This window comes from Passer domesticus, chromosome 1 (genome assembly GCF_036417665.1).
Source record: "Passer domesticus isolate bPasDom1 chromosome 1, bPasDom1.hap1, whole genome shotgun sequence".
Taxonomy (NCBI): Eukaryota; Metazoa; Chordata; class Aves; order Passeriformes; family Passeridae; genus Passer; species Passer domesticus.
In genome coordinates this window covers 44728956-44755236 of record NC_087474.1, presented here as the reverse complement: position 1 = coordinate 44755236, position 26281 = coordinate 44728956, and the positions used below count along the sequence as shown (strand labels likewise).

Genomic DNA, 26281 nt, shown 5'->3' with positions numbered 1-26281 from the left:
AAATTCTTTGGCTGTCACAGGCGATTAAAAACCAGATTTTTTTTTGACATGGCTCTTATGGTAAAAAGACAGTTTATATAGGGTGTAATAGCATATTTCAAGTGTTCATTGTAGCAGGAAGTGGATTTTTATTTACATTTCTAACTTATGTATTACATGTTTTTTGATTGTTCTTGTATTGCCAAATGCCTCCCAGACAAAAAGAAACAAAAAAGGTCTTTGCTCTGTCATGTCATTAAGCTGAATTGATGTGTATATTGTCATTGTATCTCACATTTACCTAGTGTCCTCCCTTGTAGCCTGACACCAAGATTAAGTCCTTAAGCCCTTTGCCTGCATTGTTTACATATTGTTTGCTCCAGAGCAGGAGGAGCTGACATATTCCATCTGCTTTATAAATTAATTTCATATGCAGCATGATTGAAGGGCAAACCAGTTAGGGCAAGTTACTGCTTCCACCCTGCTACAAACTTTTTTTTTTTTTTTTTTGGCTTGCTCTATTATTTATATGAAAATACCAAACTGGACAACATAAACCAAAACAGATGTTTGTGTATATAGGAGCAAGGAATTAAAAAAACCTCACTAACCGGGGTCATGTAGGAGAGAAGCTGAGACTTTAAGCTCCTATAGCTTGACTTTTAAGATAATAGGCACTAAAACACATATGTATTTCTCAAAACAATGTATGGTGTTTATGTACTGATTTATTTTGTTGCCTAATGAGGCCTCTAAAGCAAGCATTAAATGGCAGAGTACATTAAATAACAAAATTTTCCTCCAGCCGTAATCAGGGGCCTGTGCTCTGTCCTCTTAACTCACTGCACAGTTGAGTCTCCGGGCTTTGAGAGTGAGGGGGCCTCAGGGCTCCCTCCAGTTTCTCCTTAGACAGTTACACAGCAATAGATTTTTATTTTTTTCCCCAGTTGAGCTTCATAATATATCTGAGAGAGAGCTGTAGAACTTTTATTGGAGTGAAACTATACTTCCTGCACTTGCAAGAGAGAATAATTTTTATTTTACTGCTGAAGTGTGCTGTTCGGGACTAAACCCACGGCTTAATGACTGTGTATTTGTTCAGCTTTCAGTCAGTCTTTGCTCATATTGACCTTAAGGTGACTTGTCAGACTGATTCCTTTCTTAAATAGGAGTTTACTTTTCCTGTGACTGTTTGATTCCTTTGCTTTGGAATACAAAACCTTAGGGGAGAAAAAAGGCTCAGAGTCTAGGCAGAAAATCCTGAGAGTCTGTGTTCAGGGCTGTCCCAGCTTGTTACTGCACCTGTTGTGTCAAGTCTAAACTTTCGATTGAAAGTTGAACACCTAAATTACAGTTTTCTTTCTTACTTTTTAGTGTAATGTGATGTTCTTCTCAACTAAACACTGTTGTCAGGTGTGAGTCTTTAATTATGTCAGTTTTATTTTGAGCTGGCAAACAAGCATAGCAATTTTAATAAGATTATTAAACAACGCAGTGAAGGTTAACCTGTTTCCTTGAGGGAGTGGAAGAACTAAGTCTTTGAAATACTTGTTATGTCTGTGTGAACTCCTTACAGCAGTTGTGAAAAACGGGAGAAAAGGTATACATATACTAGGAGGTATAGATTTATCTGAACTTAAACTGCCAAATTGTTTGGGTAATCACTATTTACAAAAAGTACATAGCTTGTCTTCCTAAATATCAGAAATCATGAGGCTACATTATAGCTGTGGTTACAATACAAAGTAATTGCAACGTGTTATGTGAATTTTGTGAATGAGGAGTGGGTTTTTTGTTGTGAGCTTTTTTCTTGTTGAAGTAAATGATATCCTCACAAGGACATTTTTATCTTATATTTCTTTTCTGTGTGATGTGTGTATAAATACAGGACTGATACGCTTTAACATTAATCCACGTGACTTTCTTCAGATTCATAAACCATCTTAAACTCGCTTGGCAGCATACTAAATGTTCAAAGTGGAAAGATTAAAAAATACCTAATTCTCCTAGTTTATTTATACAAGTTGTGTTAGAAAACAAATACATTGAATTGTCTAGTTCATCTGCTTCTGTGCACCTAGGAAGTTTGTGCTCCTGGCTTTTGCTTCTCGCTGTGGCCATGGCAGTTCCAGTACCTCTCTTCGTGTCACTCGCACTCAGGCACACAGCACTCATCACTTCTGCTCTTGGATGTAATTAATCATCCTGCTTGTTAATAACCTTATTCTTCAGTTGTGAAAGAATAATTGTCCACTTATGAATTTGGTCTTCTTAAAAGAACAGCTGAAAAGTAAACTATCATCTCCTTCCCTGTTGTGGTAGGGGAAGCGACATCTCCATTTAGATGAGTAGAGCTTTCTTCTTGTACTTGATAGAACTTAGCTGTTAAATTTGGAGAAAAGTTTGAAGTCCTAGGGATTTCTGCAGTTCTCTCACTATGTTTTATGTAAAATATATCCATTTTTAAAGAATTAATGACAAAATTAGCTTTAGGGTGAACTTTCTTGGCTGAAAAAATAATTAGTGGTGAACATTTTCTCTGAATGTGAATGACATAACAAACACTCTTGTTTTGCAAAGCCAGGAGAATAAGCCTCATATTTTGAAATAGCAGGAGGCTGATACCTTCCATTCAGGGATCTGCAATTCAGTGTATTTGGTAGTAGAATTATTGCAGCCATTTTTGTAGAAGGTGGGTCTTTAGAGGGTGTAGTGTTAGGAAGCATTTAGAGCACTGAGCAAATACTCTGAGTAGAAGTGTGTTTGGAGGAGGTTGCTGGGTGTGTAAAGAGCTGCTTTCAAAGTGTAGCATTCCAGGTGTGCTCAGCATTGAGTGGTGGAGGGATTGAGTGCAGATGGATTGATGCCTTGCCAAAGACTTCTGAGTACCCTCTCTGTTTTCTCTAATGCCTACATTTGGTGGGAGTTACATTGAAACACAAGCGTGGCATGTACCTGGAGCATTACTCTTCCTGGTTCCAAGATGGCTCTTACTCTCTGGATATACAAGGTGTCTGCAGAGCTGGAGAGGAGAGGACAGGGCAATGTTAGTGTTGGTCCTCTTGCTACAGTAAAGTCAAGTTGGCTGGAAAATGGGAAGCAAAACAAATGCTGTTGAGGGATGGGGCAAAGGTGGTGGGAGAGGCATGGCAAAGCAGAAGACTTGCAAGGCATGTAAGGCCAGAGGAGGAGGTGGGAGTGGGACACAGCTGTTGTTGGGAAATTACATCCTCCAGCCAAGACTAGAAGTTTCTGTCAAGATCTTTTCTGAGTTGCTTCTTATCCAGTTTCTGCAAATATGACTGTACAGCTGTTTGGTTTTGCGCTTTTACCCCAAAGCTAGGAGTCAGTGGGTAAGGAGAAAGGAAAGCTCTTCTTCCACTTGCTAAGTTTCCCAGTATGTGTAGGAAAGACCCTTCCCTTTCCCAAATATGAAGCAGAAAAAAAGGGACCCTGCCAGCTGTGACAGGACTTTTCTCCCCTCACGTGACAGTGCCGAGTTCTTGCTTCAGTTCCTGTTGTGGCCGCTCCTATTGGCTCCTACCTGATGACTTTTTCTTCATTAAAATGCTTGTTGCTTTTCCACTTAGGGAGGTGGAGGTGGCACACAGGTAGACCTAGTGTGTAATTAAGCACTTCTTAAAAGCACTTAGAGTCTTCTGAGTAAGGAGTGTTCCGATAAGCGCAAGAGTGTGGTTTCCCAATCCATTATTTTATGTTTGATTTATTTACCTTTTTTGCTTTTTCATTTCACTTTCTGCAATTTTCCCATGTGATGACCATGCCGTTATGTGAGCAGAGGTCTGGATGTCTGGCAGAGCAGTGAGCACTGTTTCTGACTCTCTTTCAGATGCAAGTATGGACATAATAGCCTATGATGATTACTCCACTCCACCGCTTCAGAGATATTGAAAGGACACCTGAATACCTCCAGCCAGAAAAGTGTGTTCCACCTCCTAGCCGCGCTTCCCTGGGAACAATGTGGTTTATTCGAGATGGCTGTGGTATTGCATGTGCTGTCGTTACCTGGATGCTGGTGTTCTATGCCGACTTTGTAGTCCTTCTTGTCATGCTAGTTCCATCGAGAGATTATGTTTATAGTGTCATCAATGGCACACTGTTCAACACCTTGGCTTTCCTCGCTTTGGCTTCACATTTTCGTGCTATGCTGACAGATCCAGTAAGTATACACCTCTCTCTGTGTGTCTCGGAAAGAAACAGGCGGTGTTTTTCTTGTCTGCTAGATGTTGGGTAAATCAGTTGCTGAGTGAGTGGCAGATTTAAATAGCTTTTGTGTGTCAGCCTGCTGAGTGAGGTATGTGGTATGCTAATTTTTCGTCCCACTCAAGTCGGATGCTAAGTCAGGGACCCAGCGTTAGATTCCTGGTGTGTGAGCAGCTCCTCTTTCTGCATTGGGAAGGAGAGTGTTTCTCTCTGGTACTGTTTTCTCCCCAATGGCAGACCTCGTGTTTGTGGCTTGTTGTGTCTTGACAAACAGGAAAGCTGGAAAAGCTGGTTTTGGTTGTCTGCCTTGGCAAGTATTGCTTCAGCAGAACAGAGCAGAATATGTGTTGTTTTGAAAAGCTGTGTTACCATCTCTCATTCTACTGATTTTGTTGAGTGTATTGGACAATGCTGAAATAAATATGGTCTGAGCATGCTAAGAGATGGCAGTTCTTAGGCAAGTTTGGAAGCATTAAAGTTGTGAGATCCCCTTGTATGTATCCTTAGGACATTGCTTTGAGAGATCAGATCTGCTACTTTCTCATCTTTCAGTCTGTGACAAGACAAAGTTTAGCACTATGATGCTAATTCTGAATGGCCTGTGATGGTTCATTTTGCTTAATAACCTCTGGACAGTAGGCTCAGTTCAAAACCCCATCTCCACTAGTCAGTGGAAGGAAAGACAAGTTTAGACTTCTCCTGTCTCCTTCCTCAAAAATGTTTTTGCTGCTGTTGGGAGTGATGATGTTCCTCTGATAACTCTGTCCCCCTTGAAACCTCGTTAGGTGCTGTTGAGACTTCAGTATGATCTTTGTTTCTTAGATTCCAGGTCTTCCAGAAGCCCCAGCACTGCAGAAATGGCTTGATTTGGGGCATTCTCACAATTTGTAGTAAAGACACAGCTGCAGGGCAGAAGTGTAAGCAGTACTTCAGCCTCTGAAACTTCTGATCACTGGACTCAGGAATAGAGGACTGCAGCAGTTTGTTAGATAGTTTTTGTATCCTAAGGGTGGTTGCTAATTATTGTATGTTGTGTGATTTTAATGCTTAGGGACCTTCAGGTGGCTGGAATTATTTTGCAGAGTTAGCAGCAGCAGCTCTTGTGAAACAAAAGCTGTATTTTGAAATTGGCTAGTTGGAGCAGTGTTGGAGAAGCAGATATAATTTCTGTTGAGACTAATTGGGAAAAATATGTTAATTCCTAGTGTGAGATGGGATTTATGTATGTGGATGGAGAGACAGTGGGATTTTGTTTCATTTTTTTAATGAGGCATTCAGCTAAATAAAATGCAGGAGGGAAGATACAGAGAAGGGATGCACTAACACCTGGCAGACAGTGAGCCTGGGATTAAGGAAGCTTCCAGGACATGGGGAACCAGGGGTATATGTAGGATCAGAATGAAACAAAAAGCACTGCTAAGGCAAACAAGCAGAATTCTTATTATAAAGAAATTAACAACTCAGTTCTTCACAGTTGATAGCATGTGTCCTGCATTTCAGGAACTGCTTTCAATGGGTCCTTGCTAAAAGCATTCCTAAAGTTTTGAGCTTTGCTGCATACTGAAGAGAAAGAACATGAGCTGTAGCATTTTGTGGAAAGTGGTTTTGGTAATTTTTAAATTAGTCAGGCGTGTTGGGAGTTTTTGTGGGAAAAACCCCCCAAAGACTGCTTGAAAAAGCCTCATACTACTGGTTTAATGTGCAGTTCTCTCACTCGTGTATCATTCCTGTTTACTGCTTTTAGGAGGTTGTATAAATGTTTTGAAAGGAGACTCTTCTGTTAGAAATCTGTTGAAATATTGCATCTCTGTTTCTATTTCAATTAAAAAAGCCTTAAATTCAGAGGAGTAAATTGTGCCAATGTACCAGCAGTGATTTCATACACGATGTTTCATGGCGCCTTTTTTTTTTTTTTTTTGAGCAGAGGGTGTTTCTTTAGTTTGATTGTTGTTTTGGGGTTTTTTTTGTTTGTTTTTTTTTTTTTGGAGCAAGTTTTTGTCCCTATAAAGACTGGAAACTCATGAACTTGGGCTCCTATAGCAGCAATATGTTACCTATTTAAAGATAGACTTTAAAGTGGAAATTGCACAGCTAAGAATGTTTTACCTGGTCTTATTCAGGTGTGACAATTCTTAGTGTTCACAGTTTGAATGTTAACCCCCAATTTAAATAGCAAATACACAATGGAAGCATAGGTATAAATACATGAGTTATTTACCAGCAACTCTTAGTTTACACAATAATATTTCTGAAGAAGCTGCTTCTACTGGCATAAAACATCTGCAGTTTTCAGTGTGTGATAGGAAGCACTGACATGATACATTTGTTGATGTGAAAAGATGGATGAGGATTCTTAAATATTTTAAGTTTACTGTAGGACTACAAAAGACTAATTGCTTAAGTGGAGGTTTATTTATGTTTAAAAAAAAACCAACAAAAACCCCACCAAAATTATGTGTAAGTATGTGGTTCCATATTTTAAGACCACATTTAAATTTCTTTTCTGAATCTTCTTGCTTTTCTTGAAACTGTTGATCTTAGGCAAGCTTTTATTTCTTTTTCTTTCTGCCCCTCCCATAGTTTTAAGTCATCCTGTTCTTCTTAGCAACCATAATGTGCGCAAGTTAATCTCCTGGTTTGTTTTTTTTTCCCTGCAGGGTGCTGTACCCAAAGGTAATGCCACAAAAGAGTTCATTGAGAGTTTACAGCTAAAGCCAGGACAGGTGGTTTACAAGTGCCCAAAATGTTGTAGCATCAAACCCGACAGAGCACATCACTGCAGGTAAAGTCTGTTCTGTGGAGGGCTGTTTCATCAAGACCTCAAGAATTATTCACCAGTGTGCCTTGTTATTGCAGTCTGAGACTGGAGTGGGTCAGTTGAGGGATTGGCATACAAATTCTGTAGCCAATAGTACCAGACACATATAAGCTTCTCAGAAGAAATCTCATACCTTTTCTGACAAATTTTCATGTACAGGAGGCTGCAGCTACTTCGTGCAAAGTGAGAAACACAATTTTTGAGTGCTGTCTTGGTTACAGACTTCTAACTGACATTCCATAAATTGTCATGTAAACAATACTTGAAAGGAGACATTCTATACCAAAATGCATAGAAATCCATAAAATGTCTCCCAAAGGGACAGTGTCTTTTCCATTTTTGTTTTTATTCACAAATCCATTTGTCTAACTGTGTATTCTATTTAGAAGTGATATTTAAGTTAAAACTGAAGTGCAGGTAACTGTATATATATTTTTAAGAGTTCAGACTTCCACATTTTCGTTGAGTACTGTGACTTTGTTTTTGTGCTGTGTGATAGATCAGTATGCCTACTGATCTGTCATGTCCTTTCTTTTTCTGGTAGGATAAACTTCCCGGAAGAGAGTAACTGGTAGTGAGCTTTTTAGTACTAAAGGCAGTGAGCAAAAAAATAACTACTTCCTAAAATTCTCTTCTGCTTTTAAAGCAAGCGAACCTGCTTTCCAGTAAGTAGTTAATAAGTTTGCACTGGTGTCACTTCCTTGCCTACTCAAAAACCAATACATACAGAGAGAGCTCGCACCTGGGCTAGTGCTGATTCATGCAGTGGTCTTGTGGGGAGGGAAATATGTGATAATGAGCTGAGCAAACTTGTCCTGCTGTTTGCTTTTTTCATGTTTGTTTTCAGAGCTTCAGTTTGCAGATGTTTTTCTTTTTTTTTTGTTTTTCGTTATTTTTTTAAATTTTAATGAAAATCGGGAGTCGGTTATTCAGCAGGAGCAATGTGGTCATGCCTATCACTTATTAATGCTGCTGTAAAATCCCCTCTGACAGCTTTTCAATTATGAATGAAACTTCACATCTAAAATGCTGTCTTGATGATGACTCACAGTGTAGGTAAATGAAAAGGACTCTGTCTAAACACAAAACCTTATCACCATTGTCCTTTATTCTGTCCTTTAAGATAAGTTTTTAGACACTAAGGTTTGGGAACATGATCCACTGACCACTGATACTATTGAGAATCTTCAGTCAGACTTTTTTTTTGTGGCCTAGGGAGATTTATTAGACTTTAAGACACCAAGGTTGAGTGTATGCATCAGCAGGAGATAGTGCTAGCTGTATGCCAGAGGGACCAGGGTGTTTTTGATGAATGTGCTGTTTGGTGAGTCCCCTGGGCCCAGTAAATTAGTCCTGGCAGCATTTGGAAGCTGGGTGTTTGAATGGGGGAAGTGTCTGAGTATGGACAATCCCTGCTCCCTGTAGTATTAGTTGTGGTTTCTGTGTTTCCTTTTCCACCAGCTATCTTCCTGTTCTGCCTGTCATCCAACTGTTTTTGGTATATGTACATGGAATAAAACTCCCCTCCCAGCTTCCTCTCCTGTCTCTTTCACATCGGTGGCATGGCTGCTTCAGGTAGTCCCTCTAGGGAAGTAGGAGCAGTTGGAGGGTTGCGTGGGTACTCACCTCTCCCAGAGCCCAAGGGAATGTGTGCACACCTGCACACAGGGAGGCATCCTCCTCCTTCATCATCTTCCTCACCTTACCCCTTCCTTTTTTTTAGTCACAATGAGAGATACTTGTCTTACAAAGTACATTACCTGGCAGATAAATTGCTTTTGCTGTGCCTGATGATTTTAGACCCCATGTAGCTCCAAATAATTTAAGCTGCTTGTTCTGGCAAAATGAGGCTTTTTCTTGTTTCCCACTCCACGTGGGGCTGACAGGTAGTAGGGCACCCATGTTTGCCTGAGTGCCTGAGGAGAAGGAGCTCCTGGTCTGCCTGCCTTTCATTTAGGATCAGGCCTATAGCAACTCATTTGTTTTTCATGCATAGCAGATATCCTTGGGGATTATCCCCTCCCACCAATTAAAGTGAGTGAAAGGCTGTTCTGACAGAGAGATTTGCTATTATTTATTCATACATGCTGATAAGAACATATTTATGTTTTTGTTTGAGTTTCCCTTAAGTGTTTGGGTGTCGAAGTTTATTATTTATATTAAGGTCAAGATACTTTTTGTTATAAGAAGAAAAGTAAAACTAGCAGAGCATTTAGTCCTTTCTGTTTAATTGCTGCCAGAATTGTTCTGGAATGGCTGTTTCCTTTCTGGGTCATTATTTGTTTGCTTTGGGGTTTTCTGTTTTTTCATATTTGATTTCTGTGCTTGTTTGTTCAATGTGGTATCAGGAGACTGCCTTTCATCTCCTATCATATGAGAAAGCAGCAGAGAAAAAGACTTCCTTTATTATGTGTGTTGAAGCAGAATGATACTCAGAGTAATATATAAAGTAATAATGTTTCAATTATTTGACTTCCAGCCACAACTTGCACGCTGGCAAGAATCTGAATTTTGATTTCATTAGTCTGGTTTTGTGAAGTACTTTAACATCTAATTTCACCTTGAATGTCTATTGTGGTACCATCTTCCTAACTGACTGCCACAGCTATTTTCTTTTAGTATGTGGCTTACCTTGACGTCAAGAATCTTTTCTAATGCCTTATTTGATTGCAAGTTCCTGCTACCAGCAAATGTTGGCAAATAAACCCGAGTCTGTTGTTAGCAACTCTGAGAAGTATCTTTATTCATTACTAACTTTTGTATCTTTGTTTATGTTTAGTTTAGTTTAGATTTAGATTTATGTTTAGTTTTAATCTGTAGACATTTTTACAAGCTAAATAGATTAAAACTAAACAAAATCACAGACTTTTTTCCATCTTTCTGAATGTATTGTTCAAACCATATTTTGGAAAGAACCACTGATGTGTGGCATTAATTTTTACAATGGTGGTTTGGTATTTTATGGTTCATTTTGAACAGGCTTAGTTAAGGAAGCAAACCACAAAGATAAATGTGGTGGCAAGTAAATTCTCCTATGTTCAGATTTCACCTCTGATTCTTTAGCTGAATTTCTTTGTCCCCCAAACCCCAGTAAAATCTTGTGTTTTGGAATGAAAAGTGGCGTTAATGAAGACCTGTGCTCTTTCAGTGTTTGCAAGAGGTGCATTCGGAAAATGGACCACCACTGCCCGTGGGTCAATAACTGTGTAGGAGAGAATAACCAGAAGTACTTTGTACTGTTTACAGTAAGTATTTTGCAGGTGATGCTTGAGGTTGTCCAGTGGGAAGTGCTGAAATGTCGTGCATAGTCTGTGAAGCAGCTCCAAGGGCTGGTGTTCTCTTGCTTCATGTTTTGGAAGAACTTTGTGGGGACCTGCTGCAGGTTTCTGTTTCACTAATTAAGAAGCACCTCCCCTGCCCCTCCTCCATCCATCCACAGCAACAGGAAAAGGCATCACAGGAAGCATTTGTCAGGGTTTTTAGGGGTTTGTATTGATGGTTGTTCAGCGCCTATTTTGTAAGGCAGATAGTGTATTGTGGTGCTTAGCTCTTTGAGGGAGGGGCCATCCTTTTACACCAAACACTGGCTGGTAGGATCCCAGGCCATGTGTAGGGTTCCTAAACATTACAGTTGTACAAATATCTCTGTGGAATCATGTAATAAGAGCTGTTGCTGCATCTCAAAAGGAGTGGGAAGTCTGCATCCCCTTGGATAAGAATTATCCACCTTTTAAATGCAAGTGGTTTATTTTTGTACTTGAAAACCAAGGAGGTGCTTGACTTTTTCTGCTATATCTGTAGCATAATGAGTAAGAAAACAGGAGTACAAACTTGAACAGTGGATATTTCTGGAAGGTTTGAAAAGTGTTTCATGAAAGTGAATTGCAAATATCCTGTGGGAGTAGTGTGAACATTACAAGGCTGAGTCTCAGTGATGCTGTGTTTTATTAATAAATCTTCTGAGATATCTGTAGGTTTGAGGAAGTATGTTCTCATATTACCAAGCAGAAAGGAGGAGATTTTCAGTTAAATGACAGGCCTAGTGTTCTGTGGTGTGGTTTGCAAGGATGTGGATTACAGAACAAAATTATTCCCATTTCTTTCCTATGAGCAAGCGGGGTTTTTTTAACTCAAGCTAGGTGTTCTATTCCTCTCAAAAGGATTTCAGTTACTATTAGAACTTGATATCCACTTTCTAGCAGACTGTATTTAAGACTTAATCTGGTTGAGAGAAACAAAATAAGGGTTGCTGGTTTTGTTCTTGGATATTCTTTTTGACACGAGGAAATGAAAGAACAGCAGCATGCTTAACTGGCAAGGAAAACCAGAATGCTCCCCTATTGCCTTTTACTGCTTCCAGAGGTGCTTCTTGTTACAAAACCTCTCTCACTTCTGCTATATGCCTATCTTTGTCAGAGTTTGTAGGTTCAGAAGAGTAATTTTTTTAGCCCTGTCTTAGTAAATTGTAATCTATGTGTAACATTGCACATAGCTTTTGTTCTAACTCTCTGTTACATACAGTTTTTATTACAAAGCTGAGACCTGGTTTAAACCAAAAATTATTAAGTACAAAGTATTAAAGCCTGAGAGAAACTTTCTGAGCCAGTGTCTGCCTCAGAGAAAGTTCTTCTTAAAAAAATATAATTTTTCTGAACCTCATGCTGGAAAACAAAGTGCATTTTCTGGTTAAAACAAAATTACTGTTGTTTCTCTGGGAAACTGTAGTGCTGTCAAGAGCAAGGAGGTAAGCTTTGACAACCGGATACCTTGATCAGTGTTACTGCTCTCTGAAAGTCGTGCAGTGCTCAGCTGAGGTCAGGGCAGTAAGCTGTGTGGAAGGCCACTCTGGGACACAGGAGGCTGGGTTTTGGATCCAGCTGCTGTTGGATTCAGCATCTGCCTTGTGCTCGCTCAGAGCTGTTTGTAAGGAGAACAAGTCTGTGTAGTTGTGGCATTTGCCAGCTTCATGGCGCTTTTTCAGGGGAGATGGGAGAGCTTGATGGTTTTTGGAGTTGTTTTGTGGTTTGGTTTTATTTTGAAATCTTAGCACTATGCTTTTAAATAAAGTGTTGGGAAGATTTAGCATTTTCCTGTTTGAACTCACTTGGTATCTGTATTACATCCTTTATTTTTCAGATGTATATAGCACTGATTTCCCTGCATGCCCTAATCATGGTGGGATTTCACTTCTTGTACTGCTTTGAAGAAGACTGGACAAGTGAGTATAAACAAAATGCCTTATTAAAATAACAGATTATCCTTTGAATAAGAACTTAAAATGCAGTTGGCTTGTTTCAGAAGAATGCTATCAAAGTTCTGCTATGCTATCTCTATTTTTTTTTGTCTTTTTAATGCTCATTTCTGGGACTTCATAATTCTTTTTGAGCTGCTGGAATCTCTGTTCTGAAAAGTCCTCTTTTAACTTACACCTGATAGTGCCTAGGAAAAAGCTGATATGTAAAGATGCCTAAGGAGTATGTGTGCAATAACCTACTGTTGACATGAACACAGCACTAATTTCCTGAATGCCAGCAAAAGATAAGAAGAATGTGTATGCTTTTTTTAAAAGGGTACTGTGAATCATTCTTGCGAGACTGCCAGGAAAACATGCTGCTCATATCCAAAAAATCCACCCTTACAAGAACAAACAATTCCTTTCCTCAGAAAAAAAATAAACCCAACAAACCAAAAACAGAGCCCAAGCAGCTCAAAAAAGTGAAACCAAAAACCTCAGCATTCACTCTGAAGTATCAGTGAGTACATTTTCACAAAGTCAGTCTATGTATGTTCCTAAAAACCACAAATGGATATAGGAAACCCTCAGTGTAATGCTGAGTTGAACAGCAAGTAGTCAAAGAACGTGTGTGCACATGTAGGTACTGTTTGTGAGTTTTTTTGGAAAAGGAGAAGGGTTTTTCCCCTTGGAATTTCAGTAGTGGTATTCAGTATAGTGACTGGTTTTAGATCATAGTACTGCAGAAGATACACATGTGAATTGAATTTGAAAAGATTGTTCTGCACTTCAAAACTTTGTAAAGAAGCTGCCAGCAGTCACTGAGAACATCTGCATTTGACTGCAGTGGCCAGGGCTGTAAAGGAAGGATACATCAAAAGGTAGTTTCCCTTATGTCCTTTCTCAGAGCCTGTTCCTGTGGGGAAAGCACTTTCCTACCTGTCCCAGGTTTAGGTGGCAGAACAGAGCTGTTAGGAGAGATGGATATGTTGTTCCAGCTGCCTTGTGTTTGTGCAGATTGTGTTAGTTTATGATTATGGTTTATCTGTTTAAGCCTAAGATCTCATTAGAAAAATACAGGCTTTTGGTGAGAGTCTTAGATTTTGGAAAAATCTGGAGACATTCTGGCATTTACAGCACTCAGCTGTATTTGCAGCACTCAACTATGACTTTGGCCCTATAACATTACTTTCTTCTGCTCTTCTTAATTACCTTCTTGAGTTTCTTTTTCAGCTCTTGCTTGAGTTTGCACTGTTGAGTATGAGGAAAAATAGGAACTTGGTTTAATCTGACCTTCTTTAAGTTGTGGCTTAGAACAGTTATGAAAGGAAGCACACCCTGGTTTTATGTTGGTGCTACATATGCTCATGTCCTGACTGCCAGCTTGAGATTTTTAATGGACTTATCACTGTGGAAAATCTGTTAAGTCTAAGATTTAAGAGAGAACCTCCAGGTGAAATGGAGGAGAATGGCATCCTAGTTGGTGTGCTGGGAAAACACTCAAGTGGAAAAGGAAGTTGCAATCTTGAAGTGTTGCAGGGTGGGCTCTTTCACTTTTTTTTTTAAATTTGAGGGAGTGATCGTTTTATGATTGAATGTCAGAGCTTCCCAGTGTATCTTTCTGGGAATGTTGTTCATATAATTTATTTGATAGTTTGGGTATGGGAAACTTGTGGCTTAGCGGGTGTTTTGCAGCAGGTGCATTACCTGGTGTCTACCCTTCCAACTCCATTGTTTTGTCTTCACAGAGTGTAGTTCCTTCTCTCCACCAACTACAGTGATTCTACTCATCCTCTTGTGTTTTGAGGCTCTCCTATTTCTCATCTTCACCTCAGTTATGTTTGGGACCCAAGTACACTCCATCTGCACTGATGAAACGGTGGGTGTCTCACACTCTGTCCTTTACCCATTTGTAGAAACAGTGACGGGTTACAGGGTTTTGCCTAATGGCACAGGGACTCCCATGTACCCTCTGAGGAGAGATCCAGTGCAATAAAGCTGAGCTAGCACAGTGCTGGCTGGTGCTCTCTGAGGGTTCATGTGGCACACAGGGTACCCTCTGTACTGGCTGGGGTGCTGTGTTGACAGTACCTCCTGTGAAGTAGGCATACGTATCTGAGGTTACTCTGGCAAGTAACCCTATGGATTGGAGAGCCTTTCCCCTTTAATGAAGTGCTTTTACATTGGTATTGTGTGAAATTCAGCTGTGTGTCCTGGTTGTCACTATTCACAGGTTTATGTGCTGGAAAGGCTGGAAAGCCAAGACGCGAAGTTGGGGGAGGAACACACACGCACACACACATGCACACCCACACTCTTCTTTTAGGCTAAAAGATTTTCCAGCCTTAACTACCTGTTCAACAGTTCAAAAACTCCTGCCAGAAGGAAAAAGAAACGGGAGTAGAGTAGGCTCATGGAAACTGCTGAATACAGTCTGCTGCGAATCCGCCAAGCCATCTCCGATTTGAAGATGGCATATTAGAGATTATATAGTAATATTACAGTCCTAAATCCATGTATTTGCCCACTTCTGCAAAGATGAAGCTGGTGACTCCTGAGGGTGTTCTCACACTTGTGAATACTTGCACCCTTCACCAAGCACGCTCAGGTAATTGAATTAACCAGAGTGGCTGGAGAGAAGCGATTGTCTTAAAAGGGGGACAGCTCTTCTTTCCTCCCCTGCCTCCTTTAGGTTTCTTTCCCCTTGTTTGCCCATGGCCAGTTGAAGCTAGAGTAGATGTTTTTGCTGCTGTCAGAGAGCTGTGACTGGCATTATATGCTGTACAAGTCCATTGTTCTGAGCCTTTGTTGCAGTGCTTTCCTTAATGCTTGGCTTCTTGCAAGAGGCTGATGTTCCACCTGTCTGTGTTCAGAGGAGTGCTGCACTGTGCTTTCTGATGGGGAGTGCCCCAGGAAGAAGTACAGTGTGGTACGGATCCTGCTGAGCTTGTCTTCAGCAGTAAGTGTGTCAGTTAGCAATGTTGCCTGTGAAATCATCACTTGAATTTCTCCATCTTTGGAACCTGTCAAGAATTTTTAGAAACTGCTTCCTACAGCTGGGCGCCCAAATAAGTCCCCAGATTTTCCCTTCCAGTGTAGTTCTGGGGACTCGTAGATGTTAAAGGATGAATGCCACGTTCTAAAATAAAAGAATGAAATATGGTCCCCCCCGTTGGGTTGTGGGTTTTTATTTTTGGGTGTTTTTTTAATATGTACCAGTAAGGATTCTGCTCTTGGAACGTCTCGTTGGTTTGCTAGCATTGAGCTAGCTGTATGCAAGCAATCTGTTTTGAGCAGAGCAATAGTTCCAGGTGAAGTGCTCTTGGTGTGCTCTCTTGCAGTGTTCTAATTTGCATTTTAGAGACTGGGCTGTATCTTGCCCTTTTTTCGCCTTTCTGTTCCAGTCACTGGCAGGCTTCATTCCTCATCTTGAGTATGCTGTCCTGCCAGGATGGTTCCTTTCTGCCTGAAAGGACTCAGAACCCTGTTATTTTGCTGTTATCTCTGGAGGTGACATTACCAGGGATCAGCACAACTCCTGCAGCTGACCCATGTTGTGTTCATCAGAGCTCCCAGCGTCAGTAATTTGAGGCACACCGATGCATTGCAGTGCACTACTGTGTAGCGTGGGAGACACGTGTAGGTCAGCAGGAACCTTGCCTTGCAAAAGATGCAGAGTCAAGGAACTGGGTGATCTGCCAGCTGCTGCTGCCCTTGGGAGAGTGATGCTCTTCAGTGACTGCTCTTACTCATTGTGCTTCTGTAGCAGCCAGGCATAAATGGCTTTCCTGAAAGACCAAATTCACTTCCTGGGCTTCAGACGCAATATAGGTTTTTATTTTCTTTTTAATGTTTAACTAGTGAATGTTTCAGCTGATTGCTTGATGGCTTATTTTTGTTCTGCCTCTAACCTTTACTAAACAATGCCAGTGATTTGTTCAAATCAGTATCTTGTTTAACCCTCTCTCCCTGCAGTCATCCCATGCATGTTTTAGCAACGATTCTAATGACACATGAAGAGGCACCAGATAGACTCAGCTACACTGAGCCATGGGCATTTCCTGAACTTGCTTGGTGAATCTGAGAGCACTACAGAGATTATCTTTGGGTTTGTGGGTTTTTGGTTATTTTTTTTTCTTTTTTTTTTTCTTTTTTTTTTGGTCTGCAAGCTTGTAATGGTTTCTTCTAAAACTTTTCCATCTGGTTAGCACATAATGCATTCAGCCATTAAAGCGCATAGTTTTTGTTTGGTTTTAAGTAGTGGGGGTTTTTTTATTGACATCAGAGGCAATTGGATGGCAGGTCTTAAAATGGTTCTGAAGTATGTAGGTCTGAAGAAAATAAAAGCAATTTTATTTCCAAGGAACAGCTTCTAGCTTTAGGTTTTTTTAACATAAAACAGTGAGAAGAAAAGGAAAGGCAGTACAGATGCACTTGTATTTTCTTACTCTGTCCTTTGGACAAGGGGTAATTGAGAATAGACTTTTCCCCAAATCCAGAGTACAAAACCTGAGTATTTGACTGAAAATGTGATATTTCTGTTTTCAGGGAATAGAACAGTTGAAAAAGGAAGAGAGAAGATGGGCTAAAAAAACAAAATGGATGAACATGAAAGCAGTATTTGGCCATCCGTTCTCTATAGCATGGCTTAGCCCATTCGCAACACCAGACCAAGGAAAAGCAGACCCGTACCAATATGTGGTCTGAGGAATTCCTGACCAGCATTTCCACTAAAATAGAAACATATTACAGCACTACTGTTACAAATTTTCCATGAATGTTTAAAACAAAAAGCAAAATGAACTTTTTTATGTCTATTAAATGGCTGATAATTGCAGAGGAAAAAAAGCCCTGTGTTCCACCATTTTAGATAATTCTATATCTCTGGCTGAAACTGCTGCTTTTTTTTTTCTTTTCCTTTTTTTTTTTTTCCTTTCTTTTTTATCACATTAACTTTACTGGCATTTGTTTCTCTTTGCTTTCTGTATGGCATAATTAATGTGAAGGGAATCCTCTCTTCTCTGTTATGACCCACCTCTTCTGCGTAAATTCTCATGCTGTCTCCTGACTGTGATGAGCTCTGTGGATGACATGTGAGTGCCAACAGCCCTACACAGACACCTTTGGACTTCCTGAAGGAGCACATTGCTCTTTCCTAAGTGAACTTGAACAGGGAAGCAGATACTTCACATACCAAAAGGTGCAAGACCAGAAGGCAGCACAGCAAGCGAGCCAGTTGAGCTGGTGACCACAAACAGTTAAAGTACTTAAAAGTTGCCAACACCAATTCTCACTCCACCCTCCTTTTTCCTTCCAGCCACAGAACTGATTCCATCTTTCTGGCATTATTTTATCTGTTCCCTCCCTTGTGTGCAGGAAATTGTTGCCCCTTTAGGATAACTGTGGCAGATTTAGAAGACTCTTTGGATTATTACATGCCTTACACTTCCAGGAAAGAAAGAAAGCTAATTTTCAAGTGTTTAGAATAGCAGAATCATGTTTTTTGATGTGGGTTTGTCTTGGTAAATGACTTGTTAGAGCAATGCCTGCTAAACAGTGTTAACGTGAAAAACTGACATGAATGCCCAGATTACTATAAAGACTAATATTGATGGGATGTGTAAGTGTTCCAGGGTGATTGATTCTATATTGTTAGCTTTGCCCTGGTTTAGAGCTTTGTAAATCTTTTCTCCTGTTTATGCATACATGTGTGTGTGTGTAAGCACATGCACATATATGTGTAAGGGTTGGAAATTGGGAAATATTTATGGTAAGGAGCATGCATGCTGTTATGAACTGTGTGGTGATGAAAAGTGGGAGGGACAGAATGCATTCCAAAACCAGGTAGAGCTAAACCATTCATAATTTCAACTGCTAGTGTTAATTGCAACATCTTGTGTTCAGGCAGGAATTTTATTATATTTTTGATTCACAACTCCCATGGGCTCATCAAATGAATTGCAAACAGAGGAAATACACAAATCAGCTGCATCTGTGACTTCCAAGGAATCTTTTCTTTCCTTGGTTTAAAATATTTTTTGGAAACTGACCTGCTAGACTGCTTCAAAGCCACGGGGGAAGGGAGGGAAATCAGGGAAGGAGAAATTTAATGGATGTCTCATTTTGGAAGTAATGTGAATGCTGCATCTTTTCAATCTGTTAATGCTTCCATATGGAAAACAAATGCAATAAAACTTTTCCAAAAACTTGTTTGCTGCTCTTTCTTTCTTTCTTTGTTCCAAATCTTGGGAAAAATCTGTAATGGTTTTCTGAACTTTCACTTCTGTATGCAAGCAGGCAGAAGCATATAAAAGTTAATTAACTTGTGTGTTCAACTTCTAAGTTGAAAAGTGAGTTAATTGGTAATATGCTGGTCTGTTAATCAGTGGTTATTTCAGAGCTGGGAGAGGCTGTAACTCTGGTTTGAGTATGTGATGGTGTTTCTCAGAGAACGCTCCCACCGTAATCATTAAGCTTGCTCTTGGGCCATGGTCAGTGCAGCCAGTGAGACATGTGCAAGTGACAATTTGAACTGGCAGAGAACCTGGCCCTAAAGCTGCCTTGATGCAAAATCAGATATATTGGGGAGAGGCTTTAGTCACCTAGGCAATTAACTAATGAATGCATCTCTCTGTAGTTCACTGCTTCAAAAAATTGTTTTGATTACAAATTCTACATTCCAGTTTGGGCTGATTTTAATTACCCTTATTAACTATGTGTTCTGGAGGAAGATTAATTACGTTGTTCTGGCCTTTTGACCATTGTGGAAAAATGTGTAACTACTGAATTGTTCTTGTTTCAAACCAAATGCAAATTGCTATACAGCACTATATAGTACTGAGATTTTCAGTCAAACTGTGTTTTGTCTTTTAAATGAGGCACCATCACAGAAATGCCACTGGTACCTGTCATGTCTGGGGTGATAGCCAGGGCCTTCAAATTTTCTTGTGCTGTACAACTTGGTTTGATGCAATTTAAATGGTACTAAGAGTCAGTATCAATATGAGAAAGGCAGACTTTCTGGTTTGCCGATGGAAAGTATTTTCTCGGTCAGGACTACCTGATTTCAGGTGCTGGTTCTGTTTTAGTGTGGCCAAGAGAAATTGAAGGACAAGCTCAATCAGAGCACTTCTGTTTTTAAAAAACGAAGTGGTGCTCTATGCAGAAATGTGTGAAGGAACTGCTGTAAGAGAATTTCTGCCTTAATCATGATTTTCCAATGGCAATGCTTCCTGTGTCTTCTTAACCATCACTTTGTCTGAATGCTTGTCTTTTTGGTTTGCTCTTTCCTTTCACATCATTAACAAGAAGTTAATGCATTTCTTCTAACATTCAAGAGCTGTTCTGCAGATTGCTTCTGGGTCAGACCATGCAGCCCACCATCCTCCTCTGGCACTGGGCAGGAGCAGATACCAAGGGCAGTAATTGAAGAAATGGGTATTACTCTACAGCATCACAGTGGTCACAGGTTAACCTTGTCTATCTGTCCCCATGTTTGCAACGTTGTGCCTTTTACTTAAAGGGGAATGTCCAGTATCTTATATTTCTCAGTGTATGTCTTTTCAGTATTGGTTCAAAATTATGTAATTTGAAATAGGGAAAGATGATGCTTTCTAAGCACTTTTTAAAAAATTAAGTGGAATAGCTGCATGATGGGAAAGAGAAAGAGGTGTTGGCTTAATTAAATACAGAAAATTCTCACTTTGTAAAATAATGGTGAGAGATTTATGTAAGTATATTTTTAAAAAGTTTAATTAAACAGTAGTGAAATGTCTTCAACAGCTGTACATTCCTTCCATCTCCCTTAGATTCTTTTTAAGGCATAACCTCATGCCCTACTGACCATGCGGCCAGCAGCCAAAATTAGATCAAGATACAATTATAAAACTTCTGTTTATTTTGAATACATGCTGTGAAGGGATTAGTGAAGTCACGTTGGGAGAGAGAAAGTACGCCCCTGGCTGTTCTGATGAACTACTCCCTAATTGGCTTTAGCATAACCTCAGCCTGACCTTGCTTGTTGCCTTGGTTAGCAGATGCTGATAGGAGCAGGTGAGCAGTGTTTTTGGGGGAAGGGAATGAGAGGTTGCTGCCCAGAAGTGTTCCAAATTTGTATTCCCAGTCTAGATGGCAGCAGGAACTGAAATGGATTACCCAAATGACTGAGGGCAGGGTTGAAGCTTGTGCTCTCAGGGAAAGGTTTAAATGCCTGATGTCTGTCTCTCCTCCTGCTCTGTGCTACTTGTTTTCCTTCTCTCTAGATGCTCACACTGTAAGTGCTCCAGCCGTGCTCCAGCCAGTTTGTTACTAACACACGGGAAACCTCTGCAGCTCACTAAGGAACAGCGCACAACCAAAGGTGGTCTCCTGCTTTAAGCTGCCAGAGCTTCTGCCCCCTGGTTGCACAGCCACTGGGTGCTGGAAATGCAGTATCCTGGAGGAAAAGCTCGTGGTAGTGCTAGAACACTTTGCCAAGGGTCTGCTGTGCACAAACTCTGCTCCTCTCCAGCTTGCCCAGCAGGGAGGTAAGGTCAGGCCCTGGCTGTGGCACACAAAGTGTGGCATCCCAAGGGACCAGAGGCTGCAGGAGATTCTCCCTGGAGCACTTGAAATGGTACATTTGCAAGCTTGCAAGCAGGCTGAGGTGCCACAGGCCTGTGCTTAGCATTCAAAGTCCTTCAGGGCCTGAATTTTTCCCAAATTGGAGCCCTGAGGAATTCCGATTTGGTATTGCATCATTCCTTTCTGCACGTTTACTGCTGGGTTTCTCTTAAGTCAGCACGAGAAACGGGGCATGAATGAATGATGTTCATAAGAGCTTTGCATGCAGCACTTTGGTTTATGGTGTGCTTTCTCCTGGGTCTGCTCGTGCTGACTCAGTGTTACTGCAAACTGAGCTGCTGCTGTTGTTTTGTTTGTGAGGCTGACAACGAGTGCAGCTGTGGTGCCGCTGAGCTGCTGCGTGCATTCCTTTCCTTTCCCCTCGCTGCAAAGCTTTGAATGTTTTGTGTGTTGTCAAGAAAAATCTGTAGAATTAGAATGTAAGAAGTGTACTGTTCTTCTAGCTCTTCTAAAACTGTTCTTTCTTACAGTTTTAACCCAATCTGCAATTTTTTTTTTCCTTTCCTTGAGTTTCTCAAAACTTGGATCCCAGTATTCTTGCTTCTCTAAGAACAGACTTTCTGTGTGGTCACTTGTATACCATCACAAGTGGATCATACACAGCTGCAGATCTGACGCCTCTCTTCCATGATACAGAAGATGGGCCTAAAAAATTGTGCCCTATTTCACACAGTGGTAGCCTTAGAAAAATCATAAGGAAAATAAATTTTAGTTCCCTATTTCTACGTGGAGAATACTACCAGGAAAAAAATGTCGCTGCCCAAATTTGATGGATCTGTTCTTTAAGTACAATCAAAATGTTTGCTTTACTAAACATGACATTCTTGGAGGGAGAATGAGTCAGAATATTGACTGACCAAGGCTCCAGTCCCATTTTGAAGCCTCCACATTAACCTGTACAGATTCTCTCACCTCCCAGCAGGTTATCTGGCTTGCATTGTGATTTGTCTTTGACAATTTGGTAAATAGAAGTTGTGTTCTTAAATATTTGCTCTTAACTGGCACAGAGTGAACTTGTAGTGACTAGCCTAGGTGTGGCAGTGGTAAATTCCTGATTGCTGGGAAAAGTTGCAGTATTTTGTCTGTGTCTGAACTATTGCAAAAAGTGCCCAAACAAGGTGAAACTCTTAAGTTGTAACTGTAGTTTGTCACTCCTTGGAAGGATTTGAAAAGCTATATGAGAAGAGGTCCATGTTTACCAAAAGGCTGGCTTTTCAGAAGCCATCCCCATACCCTGAAAATCAACTGATGCCAAAATGCATCAGCAAGATTCAGACTGTCCATGAATTTGATCTTGTGTGAGGGTTTTGCTGTTAAATTTGGAGATGAAACTCTCAGTAATGCAGAGTGTCTGTCTTCATTGTTAACTCAAACTGGAATAGCATCAGCCTGGCTATAGGTAGGCAGTTCTGCATGTGCTACAGTGCTTGGTGCTCAAACGCCTGCTGTAAGCGTGAGATGACCATAAACTCTTCTCTTCTTGCAGGGTATTGAGAGACTTAAAAACCAAAAGCCAACCTGGGAGAAGATCAGCGGCTGGGAAGGAATGAAGCTGGCGTTTGGAGGTGCCTTCTCCCTGGGTTGGTTTAACCCTTTCTCAAACCTGAACTGCGAGAGCTCAGCTCCAGCTGAAGCGGTGGCAGCAGCTCCTGCATCTGAAATAATGACCCAAGAAGAAATTGAGCAGTTTCTGGCTCGAGATGTTGCCATCCAAATGTTGCGTGAATAAGCAAAACGTCCTTCTCCTCCGGGAGAAGCTTTGAGGTTTTGTTTTTTTTTTTTTTAAATAATTACTTGTGCTGGAGATTTAAGGGTTGTTTTTAAACATACTTTCTGGTACATTAAAAAATTCAGGAGTATTGGTCTGGAACAGACGCTACAGCACTAGCAAAAGCAATGCAAATCTCCAGAGAGAGCTTCATAAGTGATGGGGTTCATAAGCTCCTTTTCAGACTGTGTCAACTGCTTTATCCGTCTTTTCTTACATGGCATTTAAGGACAGTTTGTAATTGTCAAATAGATTGGCTCCAGTTCCCAGAAATGTGCCATCCTAGGGAGTCTGGCTAATCTTTTGTTCTTACAGCCCTATGGAAGACTAAATGTGTGATGGCAAGATTAGCCAGCTTTGCAAGTTTTCTGGAAAAATGCATCCTCTTTAGCCCATCCCATCCCCTCCCATCCCATGGGTGCTGGTTGTGGGTTATGAATGTTGCTAGTACACTGGTCTTAGCAGAGGTGGGATGCAGGGCTATGGATGCAGCAGATCGATGAGCTCACTCTGGGTGTGATTCCTTTGGGCTCTGAAATATCTCCAGGGGTTAATTTTTACCCTCTGTGCTTGTGAGAATGCCCAGTGCTTGTTGGAGGTGGTGCTGGGCTTGTGATGGTGCTGGCGGGAGCATTGACCCATGCCAGTGCAGCCAAGAAGGGGCAAGTGTTGGCTGGGATGCCGAGCTGCTGGTGCTGGTGGGGGGAAGCTTTTCCCAGGAGCTGTGGTTCATTGGCATGTAAGATGTGTGGAGTGCGAGCTGCCTGGCTGAGCCCTGCAGCCCAGGGAGCAGGGGAGCAGTCTAGGCCAGGTACCAGGGCTATTTTTGCAGTGAAAGAGAGGGCGATGTGAACACCCTGTGATGGAGGTACTACCTCTCTCTGTTTGACTTGTATAATTTAGATGTTTCTCTTCTCTTGGTAGCTAGAGTTGGTAGAGGATGAATAGTGCCTCCTAATCTAACTGGGTTTAACATTGTCCTACTAGTATGTGCCATTACTCCAGGTTTCCTTTCAGTAATTTTGCAGCCAATCCCTGGGGAGTGCTGGTGAGCCTTTAGAAGGAACTCAAAGAGGGCATCACTGCAGGAGGCAGTAGTTGCAGCAAAGTCCTGCAGAGGTGTTGCCAGCTGCTGCATTCAGATGCACTGCAAACACTTGGCATCCTCCAGATGTCAGGCTACTTTTAATTTAGACTGTTCTTCATCTGTGTTTTTGTTCCTCTTCTGTCATATCCCTTAAATTAATTGTCACTAAATTTGCAGGAGACTAGAAATATGCTACTGGTTTCCCCCTACAGGACATGCTTGCTTTTATCTCCCCCTCCCCTGTAACCTGAACCAAAGATAACTACTTTGTCTCAAAAGCAAGAGAAAGGAGTTTTTGGGATGAAAGCATGGTATTGTGAAAGACCTATATGAAGTTTTTATTATTTATAAGAGTAATATCAAATGGAATTTGTGCAAGATTTTTTTTTTCCTGTTTATTTTTAACCCCTCAGAAAGCATCTTTGTGTGCATTGATTGTGTGACATTCAGGGCTACTGTGGAGGGATGAGATTGTCTCCTGGACTCGTCCTCTGCCACAGCAATCCTTTTTTCTGGCAAAGGTAGTGGGAACAAATAGAGTGCCTTGTCTGTTAAGAGCACAGCTTCACCAAAATCCAGGGGATATTTCTGAATAGTTGTCCCATTCCCTGTTCCCTCTGGGTGTCTCTTTGTCAGTGAAAAGTAGATCCAGAGAACATCATTAGGAATTGTGTATTTATAACCTTTGGGATAAAGGGAAATACCCCCCCCCTTTGAGGGGAAATGAGATATCCTCTCATGTCATTTAGTCATGAGGTCTTGAATGTCTTTGCCCTGTGCAGCAGGGTGTTGAGGGAAGAAGCTCTTCCTTCTGCACTAGCCCATGTTCATCCCTGTCAGCATCCCCCAGGAAAGGGATGTCAGGGACATAACAGGTCTGTAAGGGATTTCCTTAGGGAGGAATGGGCATGTTGAAAGAGGAAGAGTGTCCTTTTTAGATCATGTTTTCTAATTTTGCCCTGATGCTCCACCTCTGCATCCAGTTAACACCCCTGCCTCTGGTGCTGTGTCTGCAGTGGGAATGGTGCTAGAGGGAGGAACTAGTCCATGGCTGAAAATCACCTTGAGGCAGGCATATAGGGATGTCAGCCTGGGAGAGAACCCACGTGCTGCATTCCTGGGATGCTTCTCAGGACAGGGACCCTACTGTGGGACATGGCTTTGGGTAGGCATGGATGGAGGCAGCCAAATTTCTTCTCCACTCTCAAACCTGGTTCACTTCATCATAAGAACAGTTGTCGTTTGTTCTATTTCCCACCTCTCCTGTTGTTCCTCAGGTGCTGATATTTCTGGGTTTGTTTCTTTTAATAGGGGAAGGAGAAAAGTAGTGTGAAGAGGAGGGTAAGAGCCAGAGCAGTCATCTCCTCTCCTCCAGTTACAGTCTGAATGAGACAGGGATGTGTCCCTGGACCATGCTCTCATGGACAGCCAGCTCCAGCTGTGGTGCTCCCAAGACATGGCAGGGTGACTTCCTACGCCCAGCAAATCAGTTCTGGTGTTTCTTGGTTGTCAGTCTCCCTTGGCCTCTCCCAAAGTCCCAGTACCCCTTGGTGTATCTCCTTTCTGTCTCAATGTAGTATAACAACTGTCAGAAATCACAAGTCTTCACAAATTGGAAAAATCTGTTTTATCCACAGCTTTTGTATAAACTTCCTTCTTTAAGGATTGACTGGTAGCTTGAGACCAAACATGATTTACATGGAATTGAAACTAAGCTCAGTGTTTACCTTCCTTTCCCTCTACACATTTCTTGGCCTTTGTTAGAGCATGCCCCCATGTTCAGACCATGCTGCTATGGTCCTGGCTGGCTTGCCAGGTCCCAGGAAAGACGTTCTGGAGAGCCTGCTTGTAGTGCCCTAAATTTGTGGGGCTAGGGAGGATGCTCCCCCTGCACTGCTCAGTGGGACATGGTCTGCTGAAGATCCCATCACTGCTGTGACGTGAGGTTAGTATGTGATGGACAGAGTCGTGGCATTTGTGGAAAGTGTTCTCATACTTCTCACCTGGTGTCTTCTACAGCAGGTTTTCTATGCAAATAGGGAATTTACATCTCGTGAAGAAATATATTTTTTGCTGTTTGTAAGTCCTTTTGTGCCTTTGGTCGCTGCTGTACTTTCTGAAGAGCTAATACTTCATCTGCCAAGCACCACCTGCTCCTCCCTACTCTGCAGACATGATGTGCATGGACCCTGCACCCGCTCTGCCTGTGGAGAGGAGCTTCCACTCCCTGCTGTGCCACCACAGGAGGTGGCCTTTGGGGACCCTGTGCTGCTGTGGAGTGACACAACAATGTGGGCAGAGGGGCAGCAGGGGTCAGGGCAGCCTTGACCCCCTTCTGTGGCCTGGCAGCCACCTGCGTGGTTGTCTGGGAGTTCCCCAAATCTTTGAAACACAGAAAAGTGGTTAAAACTTCTTTGCCTTTTTATGTCCTTTTTTTCCCTCTTCCCTTTTTATGGGCTGGCACATAACCAGATGTAGTCACCATTTATTTTTTCTGCTCCACTGCCTTAATGCTTAAGCATTTGCCTTTTAAATAAACAGATAAATTAC

The 26281-nt window shown here is 41.4% G+C and overlaps 1 protein-coding gene across 3 annotated transcripts in view; it reads left to right on the top strand.

Moving 5' to 3' along the window:
- ZDHHC3 (zinc finger DHHC-type palmitoyltransferase 3) overlaps positions 1 to 26281 on the top strand; it is a 33881-nt gene extending 7600 nt beyond the window's left edge. For 2 of the 3 annotated variants that reach the window (XM_064417450.1, XM_064417444.1), the window contains exons 2-7: positions 3830 to 4159; positions 6861 to 6985; positions 10170 to 10266; positions 12158 to 12239; positions 14003 to 14133; positions 22363 to 26281. In XM_064417450.1, the coding sequence (XP_064273520.1) occupies positions 3854 to 4159; positions 6861 to 6985; positions 10170 to 10266; positions 12158 to 12239; positions 14003 to 14133; positions 22363 to 22605 (984 nt within the window). In that variant the 5' untranslated portion in view covers positions 3830 to 3853 and the 3' untranslated portion in view covers positions 22606 to 26281. Of the gene's footprint in view, positions 1 to 3829; positions 4160 to 6860; positions 6986 to 10169; positions 10267 to 12157; positions 12240 to 14002; positions 14134 to 16802; positions 18464 to 22362 lie in introns of those variants that run through there. The other variant, XM_064417460.1, reaches the window with a different exon arrangement.